An 18,795-nucleotide genomic window follows, 5' to 3' on the forward strand; every position below is an offset into this window, starting at 1 on the left:
AGCTCAAATGCCATCCCCTTCAGGATACCTTCCTTACAACACACTCTCTAAAGAAATAGTTTCTTTTTCATATCCTACCACTGTACCATATACAATTGGTTATAATTCTGATAGTTATGTTCTATCAAGTTGTCACGAACAATGAATTGGTGAATATTGACCTATTGCTCCTAGGAGAAATACAGGGTTAGGTTCCTAAGATCCTCTGGTCACAGGATCCTGATATTTTAACCGGTCAATATATAACCTTACTTAAAGACACCTTATTTTCTCTCCCTTCCTCCCATATATATTTGCTACACATATAACTGTATATATATTTGATTCATCCTTTCTCTATATATATATATCCCTGATTCATCAACATTGAACTCATGGCTAACAGCACTGAAGAAAGCTTATCTCACACACATTTTCTTCTTAAGGTACATCACAGCCATCTTATGCTTAAGGACACTAGGCAGGACTTCAGTACTACACTGGGTGGTGGGAAGAGAAACAGTGATCACCAAGATAAAGCACAGAAGTTCAAAAAACATGGCACTAAATACACAAAGCAAAGGACACCTGTTCAAAGTATGAACCTTGAAACAAAAGGACAAAGCACTTCTTTGACCTCAGCTGGGAACATGCACAGGGGGTGACTCAAATTTTTCACAGGACTGTGCAAAGCCACAAATGACTACAGAAGCACCATTAAGTACTGATTATGGTGTTACAAGTAAATTTTAATGAGCATGCAAATTTGCAAATACAAAATCTGCAAATAATGAGAATTGATAGTATATTCTTTTTTCCCCTTTTTAAACTAAGCTGAAATTCAAGTAACATAAAATAACCATTTTAAAGTGTCCAGTTCAGTGGCATTTAGTACATCTGCAGTGTTGTGTAACTACCACCTCTAACTAGTTCGAAAATATTTTCATCACTCCAAAAAACAAAAAACATCTCGTACCCTTTAAGCAGTAAGTCCTCATTTCCCCAACTCAGCTGCTGGCAACTGACAATTTGCTTTCTGTCTCTACGGATTTACGTATGTTAGATATTTTATACAAACGAAATCATATGATATGTGACCTTTTGTGTCAAGTTTGTTTCACTTAGCATGTTTTCAGGGTTCATCCACATTTGCATTATATTCCATTGTATGTATATTCCACAATTTGTTTATCCGTTCATCTGTTAAAGGACATTTAGGATGGTTCCACTTTGGGGGCATTATAAACAGTGCTGCTATGAACATACATGTATAAATACTTATCTGAGTACCTGTTTTCAATTCTTTAGGGTTTATACTAGGGGTGGAATTGTTGAGTCATAGTAATTCTTTGTTTACATTTCTGAGAAATGGCCAAACTGCTTTTCACAGTGGTTGCACTATCTTACATTTTCACCAGCATCTTATGAGGGCTTTGATTTCTCCACATGTTCATCAACACTCGTTTGCTTTTAAATTAGAGACAATCTAGTGGGTGTGATGTGAAGTGGTATATCGTGGTTTTGATTTGCATTTCTCTCATGACTAATGATATCAAATACCTTTTCATGTGCTTATTGGCCATTTGTATACCTTGTTTGGAGAAATGTTTATTCAAGTCCTTACCCATTTGTTACTGGAGTTGTTTGTCTTTTTGTTGAATTTTAAGAATTCTTTTTCACTTCTGGCAGTTTGTGTTACTAGGAATTTGTCCATTTCATCTAGGTAATCCAATTTGTTGGTATATAATTGCTTATAGTATTACCTTATAATCCTTTTTATTTCTGTAAAGTAGGTAGTAATGTCCCCATTTTTATTCCTGATTTTAGTTTTTTGCTTCTTCTCTCCTTTTTTCTTAGTCTAGCTAAAGGTTTCTCAATTTTGTTGATCTTTACAGAGAAACAACTTTTTGTTTCATTGATTCTCTCTATTGTTTTTCTATTCTCCACTTCATTTATCTCTGCATTAGCTTTTATTATTTCCTTATTTCAGCTATCTTTGGATTTTGTTCGCTCTTTTTTTCCCCTAAGTTCCATAAAGTATGAAGTTAGGAAATTGATTTGAGATGTTTCTTCTTTTTAAATGCAGGTGTTTACAACTGTAAGTTTCCCTCTGAGCACTGCTTTTGTAGCATTACATCAGTTTAAGTAAGTTCTGTTTTCTTTTCCATTCTCAAAGTATTTTTTAATTTCTCTTGTGATTTCTTCTTTTGATCTGCTGCTTGTTTAAGAGCGTACTATTTACTTTCCACACATTTATATATGTTCTAATTTTCCTTCTGTTATTGATGGACAACTTCATAATACTGTGATCAGAAAAGAAACTTTGTATGATTTTAATCTTTTAACACTTTTATTAATATTTGTTTTGTAGCCTAACATGTGGTCTATCTGGTCTACTCTGAAGAACGTTTGATGTGTGTTTGAGCAGAACACGTATTCTGCTGCTCTTGAGTGGAGTGTTCTATGCATGTCTATTACATGGTTTATAGTATTAAGTCCTCTATTTCTTTAGTGACCTTCTGTCTAGATGGTCTATTCATTACTGAAACGGGTACTGAAGGCTCTAACCGTTACTGTAGAACTATTTCTCTTTTTAATTCTGTCAATCTTTCTCTCAGATATTTTGGGGTCTGTCATTTGGTGGGTATATATTTATCACTGTTACACCTTGTTGATGAACTGACCCTTTTATCAATATATAATCTCCTTCTTTGTCTCTTATAACAATTTCTTACTTAAAGTCTATTTTGTCTGATATAAGTACAGTCACCTCAATTCTCTTTAGGTTACTATCTGTACCCTTTCACTTTCAACCTATTTATGTCTTGGACCTAAAGTAAATTTCCTGTAGACATTAAATAGCTAGATCATATTCTTTTATCCTGTCAATATCTGTCTTTTAATTAGTGTATTTAATTCATTTATATTTAAAGTGATTACTAACAAGAAGGACTTGTTTCTGCCATCTTGTTATTTGCGTTTTGTATACATCTTTTATGTCCCTCAATTCCTCCAATCATGCCCACTTTTGTGTTTGATTTTTTTCTAGTCTTCCATTTCTATTCCCTCTTCATTTTCTTTTCTGTACTTTTATAAAAGTTATTTTCTTAGTGGTTAATCTGCAGATTACAATTAACATCCTAAATTGATAATAAGCTAGTCTGAATCAACATTAATTCATTTATAATGGTTATTTTACACATTTGTCTTTTAAATCATATAGGAAACAAAAGGAAATTAAAAACCAAAAATAAATCAATACTGACTTTTGTATTTCCCTATGTAGTTACCTTTACTGGTCTTTATCATTTAAAAATTTTCTTTTTATGACTTTGGTTAATATCCAGTATGCTTTCACTTCAGCCTAGAGGATTCCATTTAGCATTTCTTGTGGGGATATCATTAGCAACAAACTTCCTCCACTTTTCATTATCTATGAATGTCTTAACTTCTCCTTCTGGGACTCCCATTATGCATATGTTGTTACACTTAATATTGTCCCATATGTATCTTATTTTCATTCATTTTCATTTAATTTTCTTGCTTTCTGCTTCTCAGACTAGAAATCAAATTGACCCATCTTCAAGTTCTCTGATTTTTTTTTAATCTAGCTGCTCAAATCTGTATTGAACTCTTTCAGTAAATTTTTCATTTTATCTACTGTACTTTTCAGCTCAATAATTTCTACTCATTTTCTTTTTATAATTTCTATTTCTTTAGGGATATTTCCTATTTATTAATACATAATTCTCCCTATTTTCTACAGTTCTTTGTCTATAGTTACCTTTAGCAATTTGGGCATATTTAAGATATCTGATTTAAAATCTTTGTCTAGTAAGTGCAGTGCCTGGGTTTCCTCAGGATGGTTTCTATCAATTTCTTTCTTTTCCTATTAATGAGTTATACATTACTGGTTATTGTTGGTATGCCATGCAATTTTTTAAATTAAAAATTGGACATTTTGAATACTGCAATGTAGTAATTCTGGAAATCAGATTCTCCCTGCTTCCCAGGGTTTGATGTTGTAACTTGTTGAGGACTACAGTCATCATTTTGTCTAATGATTTTTCCAAACTGTTTTTGCAAAGATTGTATTCCTTGTCATATGTTATCACTGAAGTTTCTGTTCTATTATCTCAGCAGTCATCAAATGACCTCACAGAGATTTCCTTAGATGCTGGAGGCAAAAATAATGAAAAAACAAAACAAAACAGAAAACCCCATAGCCCAACTCTCCTAGTATCTGTAGACTGGCTATGAGCTAGGGCCTTCTTTTGATGTTTTGCTAGATCTCCTATGACTCTGTCTTAACTTTCACCTCCTTCTTGTATGGAGCACAAATATCAGCAAGAAATACAAGCCCACTCAAGTCTTTTCCAAGCATGTGTCTAGCCCTGAGCATCTCTCTGAATTCCCCAGTATCTGCAGTAGCCCTTCAAAGCCCTTATTCCCTGAAATACTTCTCCTCAGCCTCCTCCTTCCCAGGCTTTTCAGTCTGTCTGCTGCTTGTCCCATCTTCCCTCTCTTGGCCCAATGGCTACAGGTGGTATATGTCTTTAATTTTTCTCAGTAGGTAGACACCTGGGAAGCCATTTCAGCTTGAAGTGGGTGAAACAAAAGGGAAGCCTTTCTGCTAGGAGCTCAGGAAACTACCAGATGAGTCAAAATGCACAACCACAATTTTATGAGGAAAAAGTCTGTATTGCCCCCTAGTGAACTCCCTCCCCATCACTAATAAGCCAACACTAGTAATGTAGTCTGCTATCTTCATGGCTACTGCTAAGCTGGGAAATAGGGCATGGTAGGCAGGTAAACAAAAGGCCACAAAACTTTATTCTCAAAATTTATCAGCCTCTTTCTTCATTAGGCATAGTGCTGGTTGCTGTAAATTTTTAAATTACATCCCAACATTTCCAAAAAGTTGATTCTGTCCATTTTTGGCATCTTAATGATTGCTTCAGTGAAAGAACTGTTTTTTGGAGCTCTCTATTCTGTCATATTTCCCACCATGTCTCCTATGTACATTTGTAATTTATTACCTTTAATTTATAATATTACGCCATTTATTTTCTTTTCTCACATCTCGTTTGTTCAGGCTGTTTCTGCTAGAAGAGACATACTTTCCTTTATTCTTTGTCTAACATTTATTCAAATTTAGATGTATTCTCTAGAAACCATTCTCTAAACTTCCAGATTGAGTTAAGTGCCCCTTCTTTATATTGTCGTAGTATCTGTTCTTTAACAAATCACCACATTCCTGAAATTGCCTGTTACTATCTCTGTCTATCTCACCAAAGAGTAACTTGATGGCAGTCATATCTGTATCGCATCGCCTTCAGGAATATTCTCTTTACAGGCAATGAATCTCAGCCAGAGGGGTACAACCCCTTCAACCCTTTAACTCTTAGGCTCCTCTTTTGTACACCTAAAGCCTAATATAATGTCTGATATTCAGTAGCTACACAGTGAATATAATTATTGCATGACTTATAAAATTAAGGTAATATATAGAGAAACAAAGTAGCATATAATAAAATATCACAATCTTATTTTTCACTTTAGCAACTTACGTTCTGGTTGTTTTTCATTGGGTGTTATGGATCGCACGAAATCTTGTGGTGTCATAAACACTTCAGATTCACCATGCTCACTGATTACTTTCAAGGTGGCAAAATATCGGAAGATTTTGTCTGGTGTGGAATATGCGCGAATCCTATTCTCATATTCCATCACCTAAAATTAGAAATTCAGAGAGTGTTACTATATTAAGCAATTCTCATTTTCATGTATTTCCTACCTTATTTTGGGGGGAACTTTCTATCATTTTTTCTATAACTGGATTTTTTACATTAGAAATTACTCGTGTTTCAAAAAATTGTGAACCTCTTTCTTCTGATATACTATTTATATTCTAGTTGACGCAATGCTTGTTTTGTTCAGAATTTTAAAAATAATTTTCTGATTTCTTAAATTGTTGAAAGCTAACAAAATTGAAAAATGTCACACAAGAATTCAAAAGGTCTTAGTAACTGGATATAATACCATATATAGAGTACCCTGTAATTTTTTAAATATCAAGTTTTTAAAAAGGTACTGACTTTACAGTTTTTATTTCTTTGCAATTTCCTGGATCCTAAAACAGAACAGATGTGAGACTTCATAGGTCTGAATAGTTCACAGTCTTTCAAACACAAAGTACATTAAACAATAGCATAAAAAAGTAAAATTACATATCATAGAAACTCAATTATTAACAGGTCTGAAGCAATAAGATTCTTACTTTTGAATACAAAATTAAACAAACTTTCAGAGAACATTTAAATACAGCATATTTAGAAAAGAGTACTTTTAGGAAGAACATAAGCAAATATTTGAATAGGACAAAATCAAATATGGCATACACTTAACTAAATGAGTGTAATGTTTACATAAAAGCCTATCTCTTTATCTGGCACGCAAGCCCCCATTCTGTGCATGGACCATACAAAATACTGTATCTTTTGCGTAATATTCTTCTACAAACTATACAGTACTTTGGTAAAAAGATTTCTCTCATACTTGAATTTCCTATGTTAAGATTACCAACATGAAATAGTACCTTATAAATAAGTGGTTAGAGACTATATCAAGGCAATACAATCTAAAAACCCATTAGTTCAATGTCTATAAAGCAATTCAGTATATTATGAAAAGCATTATTAATGTTTTTAATTTGCCTTATTAACACAGCTATTACTGTAACTGTCAGTTCTGGCTAGATGGTCACTTTGAGGTCACTGACAGCAGCTGTTTAACAATGGTCTCAATTCCACTACCAGATGTGCTTTCAGCCACTAAGGAAGTAATGTTAATTTGTAACTATACATGTCAGGAATCTTTCTAATGCTAATTTTCATTAAAGTCTGATTTGAGAAAAATTTTCAATAGATTTGGCATGAGGAAAACACACTAAGAGCGTTTCAACTCTTTATCAGCCTTGAGACTTGGCTAAAAGTCTTAAATTAAGGGTATTTTACATTTCACTACAAGTATCTGCTGGGTCATACTGCCTACAGAACAAAAAATAATCAGTTTGGAATATTTAGGGTATAAACTACCATTACTACCAAAGGTGGCTTTGTGAACTAAACAGTTACGTCAATCATATATAAGATAAGGTAGAAAAATAAGAACTTAAAAGTCAATGATTTTCAGACTGCAAATCAGATCCTTGACTGTTGCCAAAAAATATGCTTAATATTATGAATTCATTTTTGTTTTGAAACAACAGGTCAAGGAAAGTAAAAAATTTTTTGCATTCCCGCATTGGTCGAGTTTAGTATAGACATACTATATAGTGTATTTTTGCTTTTTTTCACTTAGCATTGTATCTTAAAGATCAATTTCATATAATTTGATAAGGAGCTGCCTCCTTTTAAGTAGTCATGTTAAAGGAACACTAACAAATTAACATGTAAAGAGTTTAAAATATAGCATCCAAGATAACAAAGGCTTGGAAGTTATATATAGAAAACTGTTGAAGGATTTTGGAATGTTTAGCCTGGTGAAAAGATTTATTAAGGGAATTATAATAGTAACATTCAATCATTCACTTAAAACATTCTTGAGTTTCATGATGTTAAGATAGCTGTTTTTACTAAGCTGCCAGACTCAACCGGATCAAAATTCAGGCATTATATTTCCTACATGAAATGAACAAGAACAGCCAAATAGTAGTTGCACCCAACTACTCTGAGATGGTAGAGTGAACAGGCTGGGCTGATGGGCCAGGTGGCTGACACTTTCCAAAGCCATGCCTTTGGCCAATCGACCAAAACCCACAACTCACACCATCCTGTGCGAAGTGACTCTACCCTAATGCTGCACATCCCAGTTAGGCTCACACTATCAGCCCCGAGCATTTTGCTGTATCCAAGACCTCTGCTCCTACCTGGAGGGGACCCAGAGACAAGGGTGCTAATCTTCTCCTACTCTGGGTTTGATTGGATGGATCCTCTCCCACTCCCCATCTTTCTTCAATTTCCCCTGACAGCCTGGTGGACACATGTGAAGGGAAGCTGGCACTGGGCTGCAGCCTGTTTCTGGAGCCTCTTGAGAAGTTCAGAAGACCCCAGCAAAGGCCCAGAGTAATCTGGGTGAAAGAGTTCCAAGTTCACTTCTAGTATCTGTGCCAGGGGAAACAGGCCCCTCCTAATTCTCTAGTTGGCAGCCCTGGCAACTACAACCCCTAGAAAACAAGTAAAGAACCAATATCAAGCTGACAACTGCCGATAAGGCTTCTAAGGTCAATTTTGGTCATAGCAATTCCAGTCCTCAGGGAGGGAAAAAGGGTGTTGAAAAACCCTGTGGGAGATTTTATAAGCCAAGTCTAGAAGAATAAGAGTGTTAAGAATGGACACCTTTGTCTTGTCCTCATCTTAGAGGAAAGATCTCAAACATTCCCCATTGAATACATTAGCTGTGGGTTTGTCATATATGGTCCTGCTTACGTTGAGGTATGTTCTTTCTATACTCAACAGAAGCTTTTATCATGAAAGGATGTTATATTTTGTCAAATGTGATTTAAAAATGTGCAGAGGATCTGAAAAGTTTTCCAAAGAAGACATAGAGATGGCCAAAAAGTTTATGAAAAGGTGTTCAACATAAGTAATCATCAGGGAAATGCACTGTAGAAAACAGGATGGAAGTTCCATAAAAAAATCGAAATTAGAATTACCATATGATCCAGCAATTTCACTTCTGGGTATATACCCAAAAGAATGAAAACCAGGGTCTCAAAGAGGTATCTGAATACTCATATTCATAGCATCATTATTTACAATAGCTAAAATGTAGAAGCACCTCAAATATCCATCAAGAGATGAATGGATGAGAAAACGTGGTATATATAGACAATGGAATATTATTGAGTCTTAAAAAGAAAGAAAAGTCTGACATATGCTACAACATGATAAGCCTTGAGAACACTGCACTAGGTGCAACAAGCCAGTCACAAAAAAACAAATACTATACCATTTCACTTGTATGAGGTTCTTTTAAGTATTCAAAATCAGACAGAAAGTAGAATGGTGGTTTCCAAAGGCTGGGATGAAGGGAGTAGTAGGAGTTACAGTTAATGGGAATAGAGTTTCAGTTTCGTGAGATGAAAACAGTTACGAAGATGGATGATGGTAATGGTTCCACAATATTATGAATGCATTTGATACCACTGTACTGTATACTTAAAAATGGTTAATGTGCTAAGTTTTATGGGATATGTACTTTATCACACACAAAAAAATTGAAAGAAAAAGAAAGTAGAGACCATGGGGAAGTAGGGGAAGAACTAAAGAAAAAAATATGAAAAAAGTCTTTAAAAGATATGCAGGATATGTTATGAGGATCCAACATACACTAAAGAAGAGTTCCAAAAGAAAAGAAATGACAATGAATCAGTGCTGAAGCAATGTGTGAGAATTTTTCAGAATTGAGAATGTGAGACTTCAGAAGGGGAAGTAAAATAAAAAATAAAAAATAAAATGAAGCTAAATAAAATGAAAGAGAGATGCATGTGTAAACTAACAATAGTACGCCATGAACTAAGTGATATGATTGTCCTAGCTCTTTGTATTTGAGGACTTTTTAAAAATTATAATAAAATAAAACAACCAGGCCATGTGTAGGAGTAAAAAAATAGCAAATTTAGGACACTGGTTTACATCTGAAGAGGAAGAGTGAAAAGTGGACCTAGGAGAGTATTAAGCAGTGTATTTTTAATATTCATTTTGTTTCTTCTTAAAAAAAAAAAAAAAACGGAGGCAAATACAGCCAAATGTTAAAACTTAACAAAAATAAGTGTGGGTACATATATGTTCATTATACCAATCTCTATTTTTTTCACTGGATATTTGAAATATTACAGAAAAATCAAGAGAATATAAAAGAACAAAAGCAAAAAGTTTAAATGAAAAGTGATGATGTCAAAGACAGTATGTAAAGACTAGAGCAGTTTGATATTGTAGGGAAAGAATCTGAATGGGACTGTAGCTAGAAAAAATGCATGCTCAAAAGTAAAGTTTATTATTTAATTAAAGATAGAAGAATTTTTGACATGTCTATGTGGACTATGTAAAAGAATGAATAGCAAAGAGTAACTGAAAAAATGAGATAGAGAAAGAGTAAATGTTTAACAGGTTCTTGGTTATTCATTTACTGCGACTTTAGTGAAAGAAGTAAGAATTATTTCAGATACAGATTAGAAAGGTTTTATAGCTACGGGAGTTACAAATTGAGTGAATTACACTGCCAGCTTTCATTTTTTTCTGTGAAGTATGAGATACAGTCATCTGCTAAGCAGAAAGTGGCAGTGGAAAATGGAAGACTCAAAAATAAATGTTTATTTGGGTTATTTCAGCCCTACATTTTAAATGGAAAGTCTGACTATAAATGAAGCTGCTGGAGCAAAGTAAATTTGAACTTTCCTTGAGTTCCCTCACAGCAAAAGATTAAATAAATGTATCATTTTGGAAACAATGGAATAATTGACAATTAACTTGTGATACATAACTTTTATTCAAATTTACCTTAATCAGAAATGGATTTGGGAAATGAGAAGACATGTTTAATAGCTTCACCCAAACAAACAAAAGATCAAACAGAAGATCCAAATTTCTCAAAGGAACTCCTTTTGATTGAAAATGCACACACACACCCCCCACCACACACACTCACTAACTCAAATTATCTTGTTGCATTGATTAGCTATATTTCAGCAAGTGAAGGTAATTCCCTAAATTTCAATGTTAACATACAAAATGTTTAAGAAATTCACTCCTTCAACTTTTGATAATTAGCCTGCTGAATTCAAATGCCCAATATCATTGATATTACTATAGCAGAACTAAAATTTTCTCAGGTAGAGCTATATAATAGCAAATTGTGTTAAAGATATAAAATGCTAAAGTTATATGACATCTATGCTATCCTCAAAAGTAGTTGATTTTTTGGAAATATTTGTATCTTTCCAAAGAGATTTCCTTCTGCCTTTACAATTAGACATCATAAATCAGGATACCACAAAAATCAACTTCACATATATATGAACATTCAGCATTAGAAAGACCCAAAAAGCGACAGTCACCTCAGGCAGTTGAATTGAAAGAACAAGGAAAATATATGCTAATCCTGATTACCAATCTTAGGTTCTTTTTACTACCTCAATTAACTTCACATTCAGAGTACATTTGCCTTAGAACATGAAAAATAGCAAAAGGGTGAATAACTTCAAAGTGAATATGAACCATCTGAAATACATGATAAAAAGGACTCAATTACATTATTCTAATTACGAATTAACTACAGATCTAATTAATTTATAAGATTGCATTCCATACTTTTCTGTCTCTGAATCCAGAACGTTTCTTCTTTTTCTCTTCTGGACAGGGCTCAAGACTAATACCTGCAGCCTTTTTTTCATGGTTACAATCTTCCCCTTCATCTTTATTCTTCCCTTTATCACCAAGTTCACTCTTTAGGTTGTTTACAGATGGTGGAGATTCTGCAAGGGCCCTGAATGTGCAAAAAAAAAAAAACCCCAAAAATCTGTATTAATCAAGAAGATTTATCATATCAACCAAATAAAGATTTTCAGATAGAGCTTAGCAAGAACAGTAACAATGAAATTCGTAAAAACTTCTACATGAAAATGTTCCTCAAAAAATTAAAAAAGGAACTAACATATGATCCAGCAATCCCACATCTGGTTATATATCAAAAAGATTTGAAAGCAAGGTCATGAAGAGATTTTTGTACACTCACATTAACAGCAGCATTACTCACAATAGCTAAAATGTGGAAGCAACCCAAATGTCCATTGACAGATAATGGATAAATGAAATGTATTATATACATATAATAGAATAATATTCAGCCTTAAATATAAAGGATATGACACCAAAAGCACAGGGAACAAAAGCAAAAACAGACAGGCAGGATTGAGTGAAACTAAAAACCTTCAGCAGAGCAAAGGAAACAATCAACCAAATGAAAGGGCAACTTACAAAACTGTTGAAATTTTGGGAGAAAATATTTGCAAACTATGTATTTAATAAAGGGTTAATATTTAAAATGTATAAGGAACACTTATAACACAGTAGCAACAAAATAACCTGATTTTAAAAATGGGCAAAGGAACTAAATAGACAATTCTCCAAAGAAGATACACAAATAGCAAACATAGATATGAAAAGGTGCTCAACATCAATAATCATCAGGGAAATGCAAATCAAAACCACAATGAGATATCGTCTCACATCTGGTAGGATGGCTTTTCTCAAAAAAAAAAAAAAAAAAAAAAACCCAAAAGATAATAGATGCAGGCCAAGTGTATGAGGAAAAGGGATCTCTGGTACACTGTAGGTGAGAATGTAAATGGATACAGCCATATGATTCAGCAACCCCACTTCAACCCCTTGAGTATATATCTCAAGGAACTGAAATCAGGATCTCAAAGAGATATATACATTCCCATGTTCACTGCAGTATGATTCACAGAAGCCAAGATACCGAAGCAACCTAAATGTCTTATCAGTCAACAAATAAAGGAAACGTGGTGTACACACATACAATGGAATATTATTCAGCATTAAAAAAGAAGGAAATCCTGCCATTTGTGACAAATACAGGTGAACCTAGAGGACATAATGCTAAATGAAGTAAGCCAGACACAGAAGAACAAATCCTACATTATACCACTTACATGATTAATATAAGACAGTGAAAATCATAAAGGCAGAGAATGAAATGGTGGTTTCCGGGGGTTGGAGAGGTATTAGTTAAAGGATACAAAGTCTCAGTTACACAAGATAAATAAGTCCTAGAGATCAACTACACAGCTCAGTGCCTGTAGTTAACAATACTGTACTGCATACTTAAAAATTTGCTAAGGTAGATCTTACATTATATATTTTATCAAACATAAAAACACATAATAATAATTAACAAGAGGGTAGGAGGAAACTTCTGGAGGTAATGGAGAGGTATACAGCATAGATCACAGTGATGATTCATGGGTGTATACTTATCTCCAACTCATCAGGTTGCAGGCATTAATTATGTGCAGCTTTTTGTAGTGTCACCTCACACCAGTCAGGATGGTCGTCATTCAAAAATCCACAAATGACAAATGCTGGATAGGCTGTGGAGAAAAGGGAACCCTCCTACACTGCTGGTGGGAATGCAGTTTGGTGCAGCCACTGTGGAAAACAGTATGGAGATTCCTCAAAAGACTAGGAATAGACTTACCATATGACCCAGGAATACCACTCCTGGGCTTATATCCAGAAGGAACCCTACTTCAGGATGACACCTGCACCCCAGTGTTCATAGCAGCACTATTTACAATAGCCAAAACACGGAAACAGCCTAAATGTCCATCAACAGGTGACTGGATAAAGAAGATGTGGTATATTTATACAATGGAATACTACTCAGCCATAAAAACCGACAACATAACGCCATTTGCAGCAACATGGATGCTCCTGGAGAATGTCATTCTAAGTGAAGTAAGCCAGAAAGAGAAAGAAAAATACCATATGAGATCGCTCATATGTGGAATCTAAAACAAACAAACAAAGAATCAAACAAACAAAGCATAAATACAAAACAGAAACAGACTCATAGACATAGAATACAAACTTGTGGTTGCCAAGGGGGTGGAGGGTGGGAAGGGATAGACGTGATTTCAAAATTGTAGAATAGATAAACAAGATTATACTGTATAGCACAGGGAAATATACACAAAATATTATGGTAGCTCACAGAGAAGAAAATGTGACAATGAATATATATATGTTCATGTATAACTGAAAAATTGTGCTGAACACTGGAATTTGACACAACATTGTAAAATGATTATAAATCAATAAAAAATGTTTAAAAAAATTTTTTTAAGAAAACTGAAAAAAAAAAAGACCCCAGAAAAGGAAAAGCAATCCTGTCACATACTACAACATCAATGAACCTTTAGGGCATTATGTTAAATAGAATAAGCCAGTCAGAAAAACACAAATATTGTATGATCCTACTTATATGAAGTATCTAACATACTCTATTTCATAGACAGAAACTAGAATGTTGGTAACAAGGGGATGCAGAGAAGGGGCACAGAGGAATTGCTATTTAATGGGTATAGGCTTTCAGTTTTGCAAGATGGAAAGTTCTGAAGATCTGTTTGACAATAGTGTGAATATACTTAACGCTACTGACCTGTATACTTAAAAATGGCTTCGATGGTAAATTTTTTCTTTTTTTTTAATTGAAGTATAATTGATGTACAACATTATATAAGTTACAGGTGTAAAATATAGTGATTCACGGTTTTTAAAGGTTATATTCAAGGATGGTAAATTTTATATTGTATATATTTTTACCACAGTTAAAAAAAAATGCACTGAAAGAAGAAATGTGAGACCAAAAGAACTGCAAACAGGTATTCAGATAAAAATTTGTACATGAAAAAAAAATTCTACATGAAGACAAATGATCTGAAGGGCTTTCCAGGTTTATTCAATTATCAATAGCAAGAAAAAACTGAATGTTGAGTAGACGCTCCTTGGGCTGATTAGAGATTGAAACTGATAATAATAATGGTAATGACTCTTTTCCTTCAAACTCCTACACCGTTTAGTGACTGAACCATACTATATAATTTAGTACTCTTTATGGTTATTTGCTTTCCCAGAATTTACCTTGCTCTTTACCAGGTGGACCGAAATGCCATTGTTGGTTTTACAAATCAAAAACTATCAAAAATCAGCAATGCCATATGTTTCAATCTAACAGATAAAGTCATTAAGAAGAGTGGACATTGTATTTTTAAAGTTCTTAGAGTTTCCAACCTAGTGTCTTACAAAGAGGACAATGTCTGTAGCTGATTAAGAAACAAAATGGAAGTCCTATGTTGACCAGAAAGGGGGTTAGAAAAAAAAACTGTGATTAAGATAATTCAATCATGAAAATTCTAAATGTGTTCCTTTCATTTGACTATTTAGAGAAGATTTAAACCAATAGTTTTTATTTCATTTACTTGAAAAAATGTTTTCTGAATATTAAAAAAGGCAAAGAATTATTTGAATTTGTAAGCAAGGCTAAAGCCTAAAAATAACAGGTTTTTAAAAAGCAACAAGAAACTATCACACTGACTTAAGCTTTTTTCCAATCTGATTCAAAAACGACCGTTTGACCTTAGTTCAAATTTCCTTTCAACCTTGACCAAGTGAGGTACTGGATCACTTCACTGCATTTTTCCCTCTAAAGAGTCTTTTGTAGCTAAAAGATGATGGGCTGGTAAAGAGGAGATCCAAACTATTTATCCACAAAGAAAAGAGACAGTATTCATTTAATTCATCATTTAAGCACTTTAAGAGCTATACTGGTTGCTAGGATGAGTATGAATAAGACCATCTTTGTCCTCGAGAAGTTCACAGTCAATAGGGAAAGCAACAAATGAAATGATAAAGGAACATGTAAGGACAGAGAAGGTCAAGAAAAGCCTTCTGGAAAGGGTGATTTATGAGCTAACTTCTCAAAAACTTAAAGTTCAAAAAAGAAAATCTACAGACATTCAGTATTATCTGGTATAACAGAAACTCTCCTAACCACACATTAGTTTATTCATTTAATTAAACAGCATTAATAATTTCTCCTGACAGACTTACAGGCTGATATCCATGATACTTTGAATGTTGCTCACGTATAATACATGGGTTACACCCTATTACCACCTAAAGAGTCGCACATATACAAGAATCACTTTGTTTTTTCCCATTTCATTCCCATTGTGGTTATGATATAGTAATATAATGATTAAACATTACAGAATTGATGAAACACAATGATGTACAGAAAGAGGACTTGTGCTTCTAACCACAGTGGAGTAACTGCACAAGACTTGCCTTCCCACAGAGGGGATGATACAGAAAATAAAAAAAATTAAAAAAATAAAACAAACATTTTTAGATACTGAACTATACAAAGCAACTCTCTAAGAAAAAAGATGCCTATAATTGCCCCGAAGTTCTGTTTGGAGACATTTTCCAGATTATGAGTAGAATTCCAAGTACAATACAGTGATCATGCTAAATTTAGAAGACAGATCAAAGTTTGTAGAGACTGAGGTGGCTGGAATTGGTGGGGAAGAGGACCAGAGAGGAGGATATTAAACAAAGAAAAACTTCCATAAATCCACATGGGGTTTCCCTGAGTTAACATTAAGTTGGGCATTCTTAGGATTAAACTATCCAAAATTGGGTAAAGAAGAATTACCAAGCAGTTGTGGGACAAATAATTTCCAGAACTGACAAGCAGAATATGCTCAAGTTGTGACAAGTCACTAAACACCCAAGGTTTTTAGCAAAGACTGCAGAAGAGTTATGCCTTGTTAGTAGGGCTAAATTAGCCCTAGAGCAAAAATACTCATGTATTTTTTTTTAATGCTTAAAAATAAGTTTTGGAAGATCAAGCAGGTTCTTCAGTAAATTAGTTGCCTGCCAACATGAAAATCAAAACTTTTAAAGGAAAACAACAAAATTCAGACATTCAACAATGTAAAATTCACAACATAAAATATACAATAAAATAATTATTAGATGCCAGCAAGGTGGCAGAACAGGAAGTCCCAACCTTTGTCCTCACCAAGAACACTGATTTAACAATGATATACAGATCAAAATACCTTTGTGAGATTTCCCAAATTCAGTTAAGAGTAGTACTATACCAGGCAAGCACAATGCTAAGAACAGAAACATTGAAGTGGATAAAAGGAACAATTTCACTTTACCTATGTCAGCCCCTCCCCACAGTAGGCATAGCTCAACACTGGAAAAGAATATCTCAGCCAGCAATTCCTCCCTCAGGGAGGAAAGAGAAGAATGGAATGGGTATCCAATATTCTGGCTCTTCAGAGGGCTATCCAAGGGACAGGTTTCTGCTCACTACACTTGTACAGTTGTTGGAAGTGGCATAGTTTGCTAGCCTGATGGCCACTGAGAACAAAGAAGAGCAGGAGGTGGCCTGCTGCAGCTGGGAGAATTTTAATAGCAGGAGGGAAAAAAGCAGTTTATCCTGTACAAGAGGACCCCATGAGACTATAATGAGATTTCTCAGCAGAATCCTTACAGGCCATAAAACAGTAGAATGATATATAGTGTAAAAGATTAATAAACAAGAAGGGGAGGATATAGCTTAGTGGTAGAGTATGTGCATAGCATGCATAAGGTCCTGGGTTCAATCCCCAGTACTCCATATAAATAAATAAACTTTGGGTTTTTGAGATTTCACATATAAGTGATCTCATACAGTATATGTCTTTCTTTGTCTGTCTTATCTCAGTGAGCAAAATGCCCTCAAGTTCCATCCATGTTGATACAAATGGCAGGATTTCCTTCTTTCCATGGCTGAAAAACATTGTGTGTGTGTGTGTGTGTGTGTATTTTCTTTATCCATTTACTCATTAATGGACACTTAGCTTGTTTCCATATCTTGGCTATTGTATAATAATGCTGAATTGAACATGGGAGTGCAGGTATCAATACAAGATCCTGTTTTCATTTCTTTAGGATAGATACCAAAAAAGAGAAAATGCTGGGTCATATAGTTCTATTTTTAATTTTTTGAGAAACCTCCATTTTTTAAAATTGTTCCATTCATTTATTCTTTTTGCTTTTTTCATCTATCACTGTACTCATTTTCAGTGGTTGGTCATGTGGTTACAATACGTATTATCACCTTATAACAGTCTAACTTATTTATTAACCTCCATATTTTTTCTCATCAATTTACATTTTCACCAATAGTGCACAGGGTTTATTTTTCTCTATGCTAGAACTTGATCTCTTTTGTCTTTTTGAGGAAAACTATTCTAACAAGTGTGAGTGGTATCTCATTGTGAGTTTGACTTACATTTACCTGATGGTTGGTGATGTTAAATTAAGCACATTTTAATGTACCTGTTAGTCATTTGGATGTCTTCTTTGGAAAAACATTTATTCAGTTTCCCTGCCCCAAGTTTTAATTGGATCATATTGGGGTGCTTTTTGCTATTTTGCTGTATGAGCTCTTCATACATTTTTGATATTAATCCCTTAACTGATACATGGTGTGCAAATATTTTCTCCCATTCCACAGGTTCACTTTTCATTTTGTTGATAGTTTCCTTTTGCTGTGCACAAGTTTTTTAATTTGATGCAATTCCACTTGTTGATTTTTGCTTTGTTGCTTGCCCTTTTGGTATAGTATCCAAAAAACAGTTGCAAGACCAATGACCAGGAGTTCGTTCTCTAAGTTTTCTTATAGGACTTCAGCAGTGTCAGTGCTTATGTTAAAATATTTGATCCAATTGAGTTAATTTTTTGTGAATGTGTTAAGACAGGGTCCATTTTCATTCTTTTGTAGGTGATTATCCAGTTTTCCCAACACCATTTATTGAAGAGGGTATCCTTTCCCCATTTAGTATTATTGGCTTCCTTGTCAAATATTGACTATATGTAAGGTGATTTATTTCTTGGATTTTTAAAATTTCTATTTCTGTGAAAAATCCATTGGAATTTTGATAGGAATACTGGCCTATAATTTCTTTTGTTGTGGTGTCCTTGTCTGGTTTTGGAATCAGGGTAATGCTGGCCTTGTAAAATGAGTCTGGAAGCATTCTCTCCTATTCTATTTTTTGGGAGAGGCTGAGAAGAATTCAACATTGAAAAACTGAAACCCAAAAAGATCTGCAGAATCAATGCAATCTCTATCAAAATCCCAATATCTTTTGTACAGAAATAGAAAAAAACA

General features: G+C 34.1%; 1 protein-coding gene across 1 annotated transcript in view; it reads right to left on the bottom strand.

Moving 5' to 3' along the window:
- MICU1 (mitochondrial calcium uptake 1) overlaps positions 1 to 18,795 on the bottom strand; it is a 193,284-nt gene that overhangs the window by 135,562 nt on the left and 38,927 nt on the right. Inside the window, exons 3-4 of the mRNA XM_010963199.3 lie at positions 11,352 to 11,526; positions 5,550 to 5,712 (exon numbers count right to left, since the gene is read on the bottom strand). Of these exons, the coding sequence (XP_010961501.1) occupies positions 5,550 to 5,712; positions 11,352 to 11,526 (338 nt within the window). The remainder of the gene's footprint in view (positions 1 to 5,549; positions 5,713 to 11,351; positions 11,527 to 18,795) is intronic.

Source organism: Camelus bactrianus, chromosome 11, assembly GCF_048773025.1.
Source record: "Camelus bactrianus isolate YW-2024 breed Bactrian camel chromosome 11, ASM4877302v1, whole genome shotgun sequence".
Lineage (NCBI taxonomy): Eukaryota > Metazoa > Chordata > Mammalia > Artiodactyla > Camelidae > Camelus > Camelus bactrianus.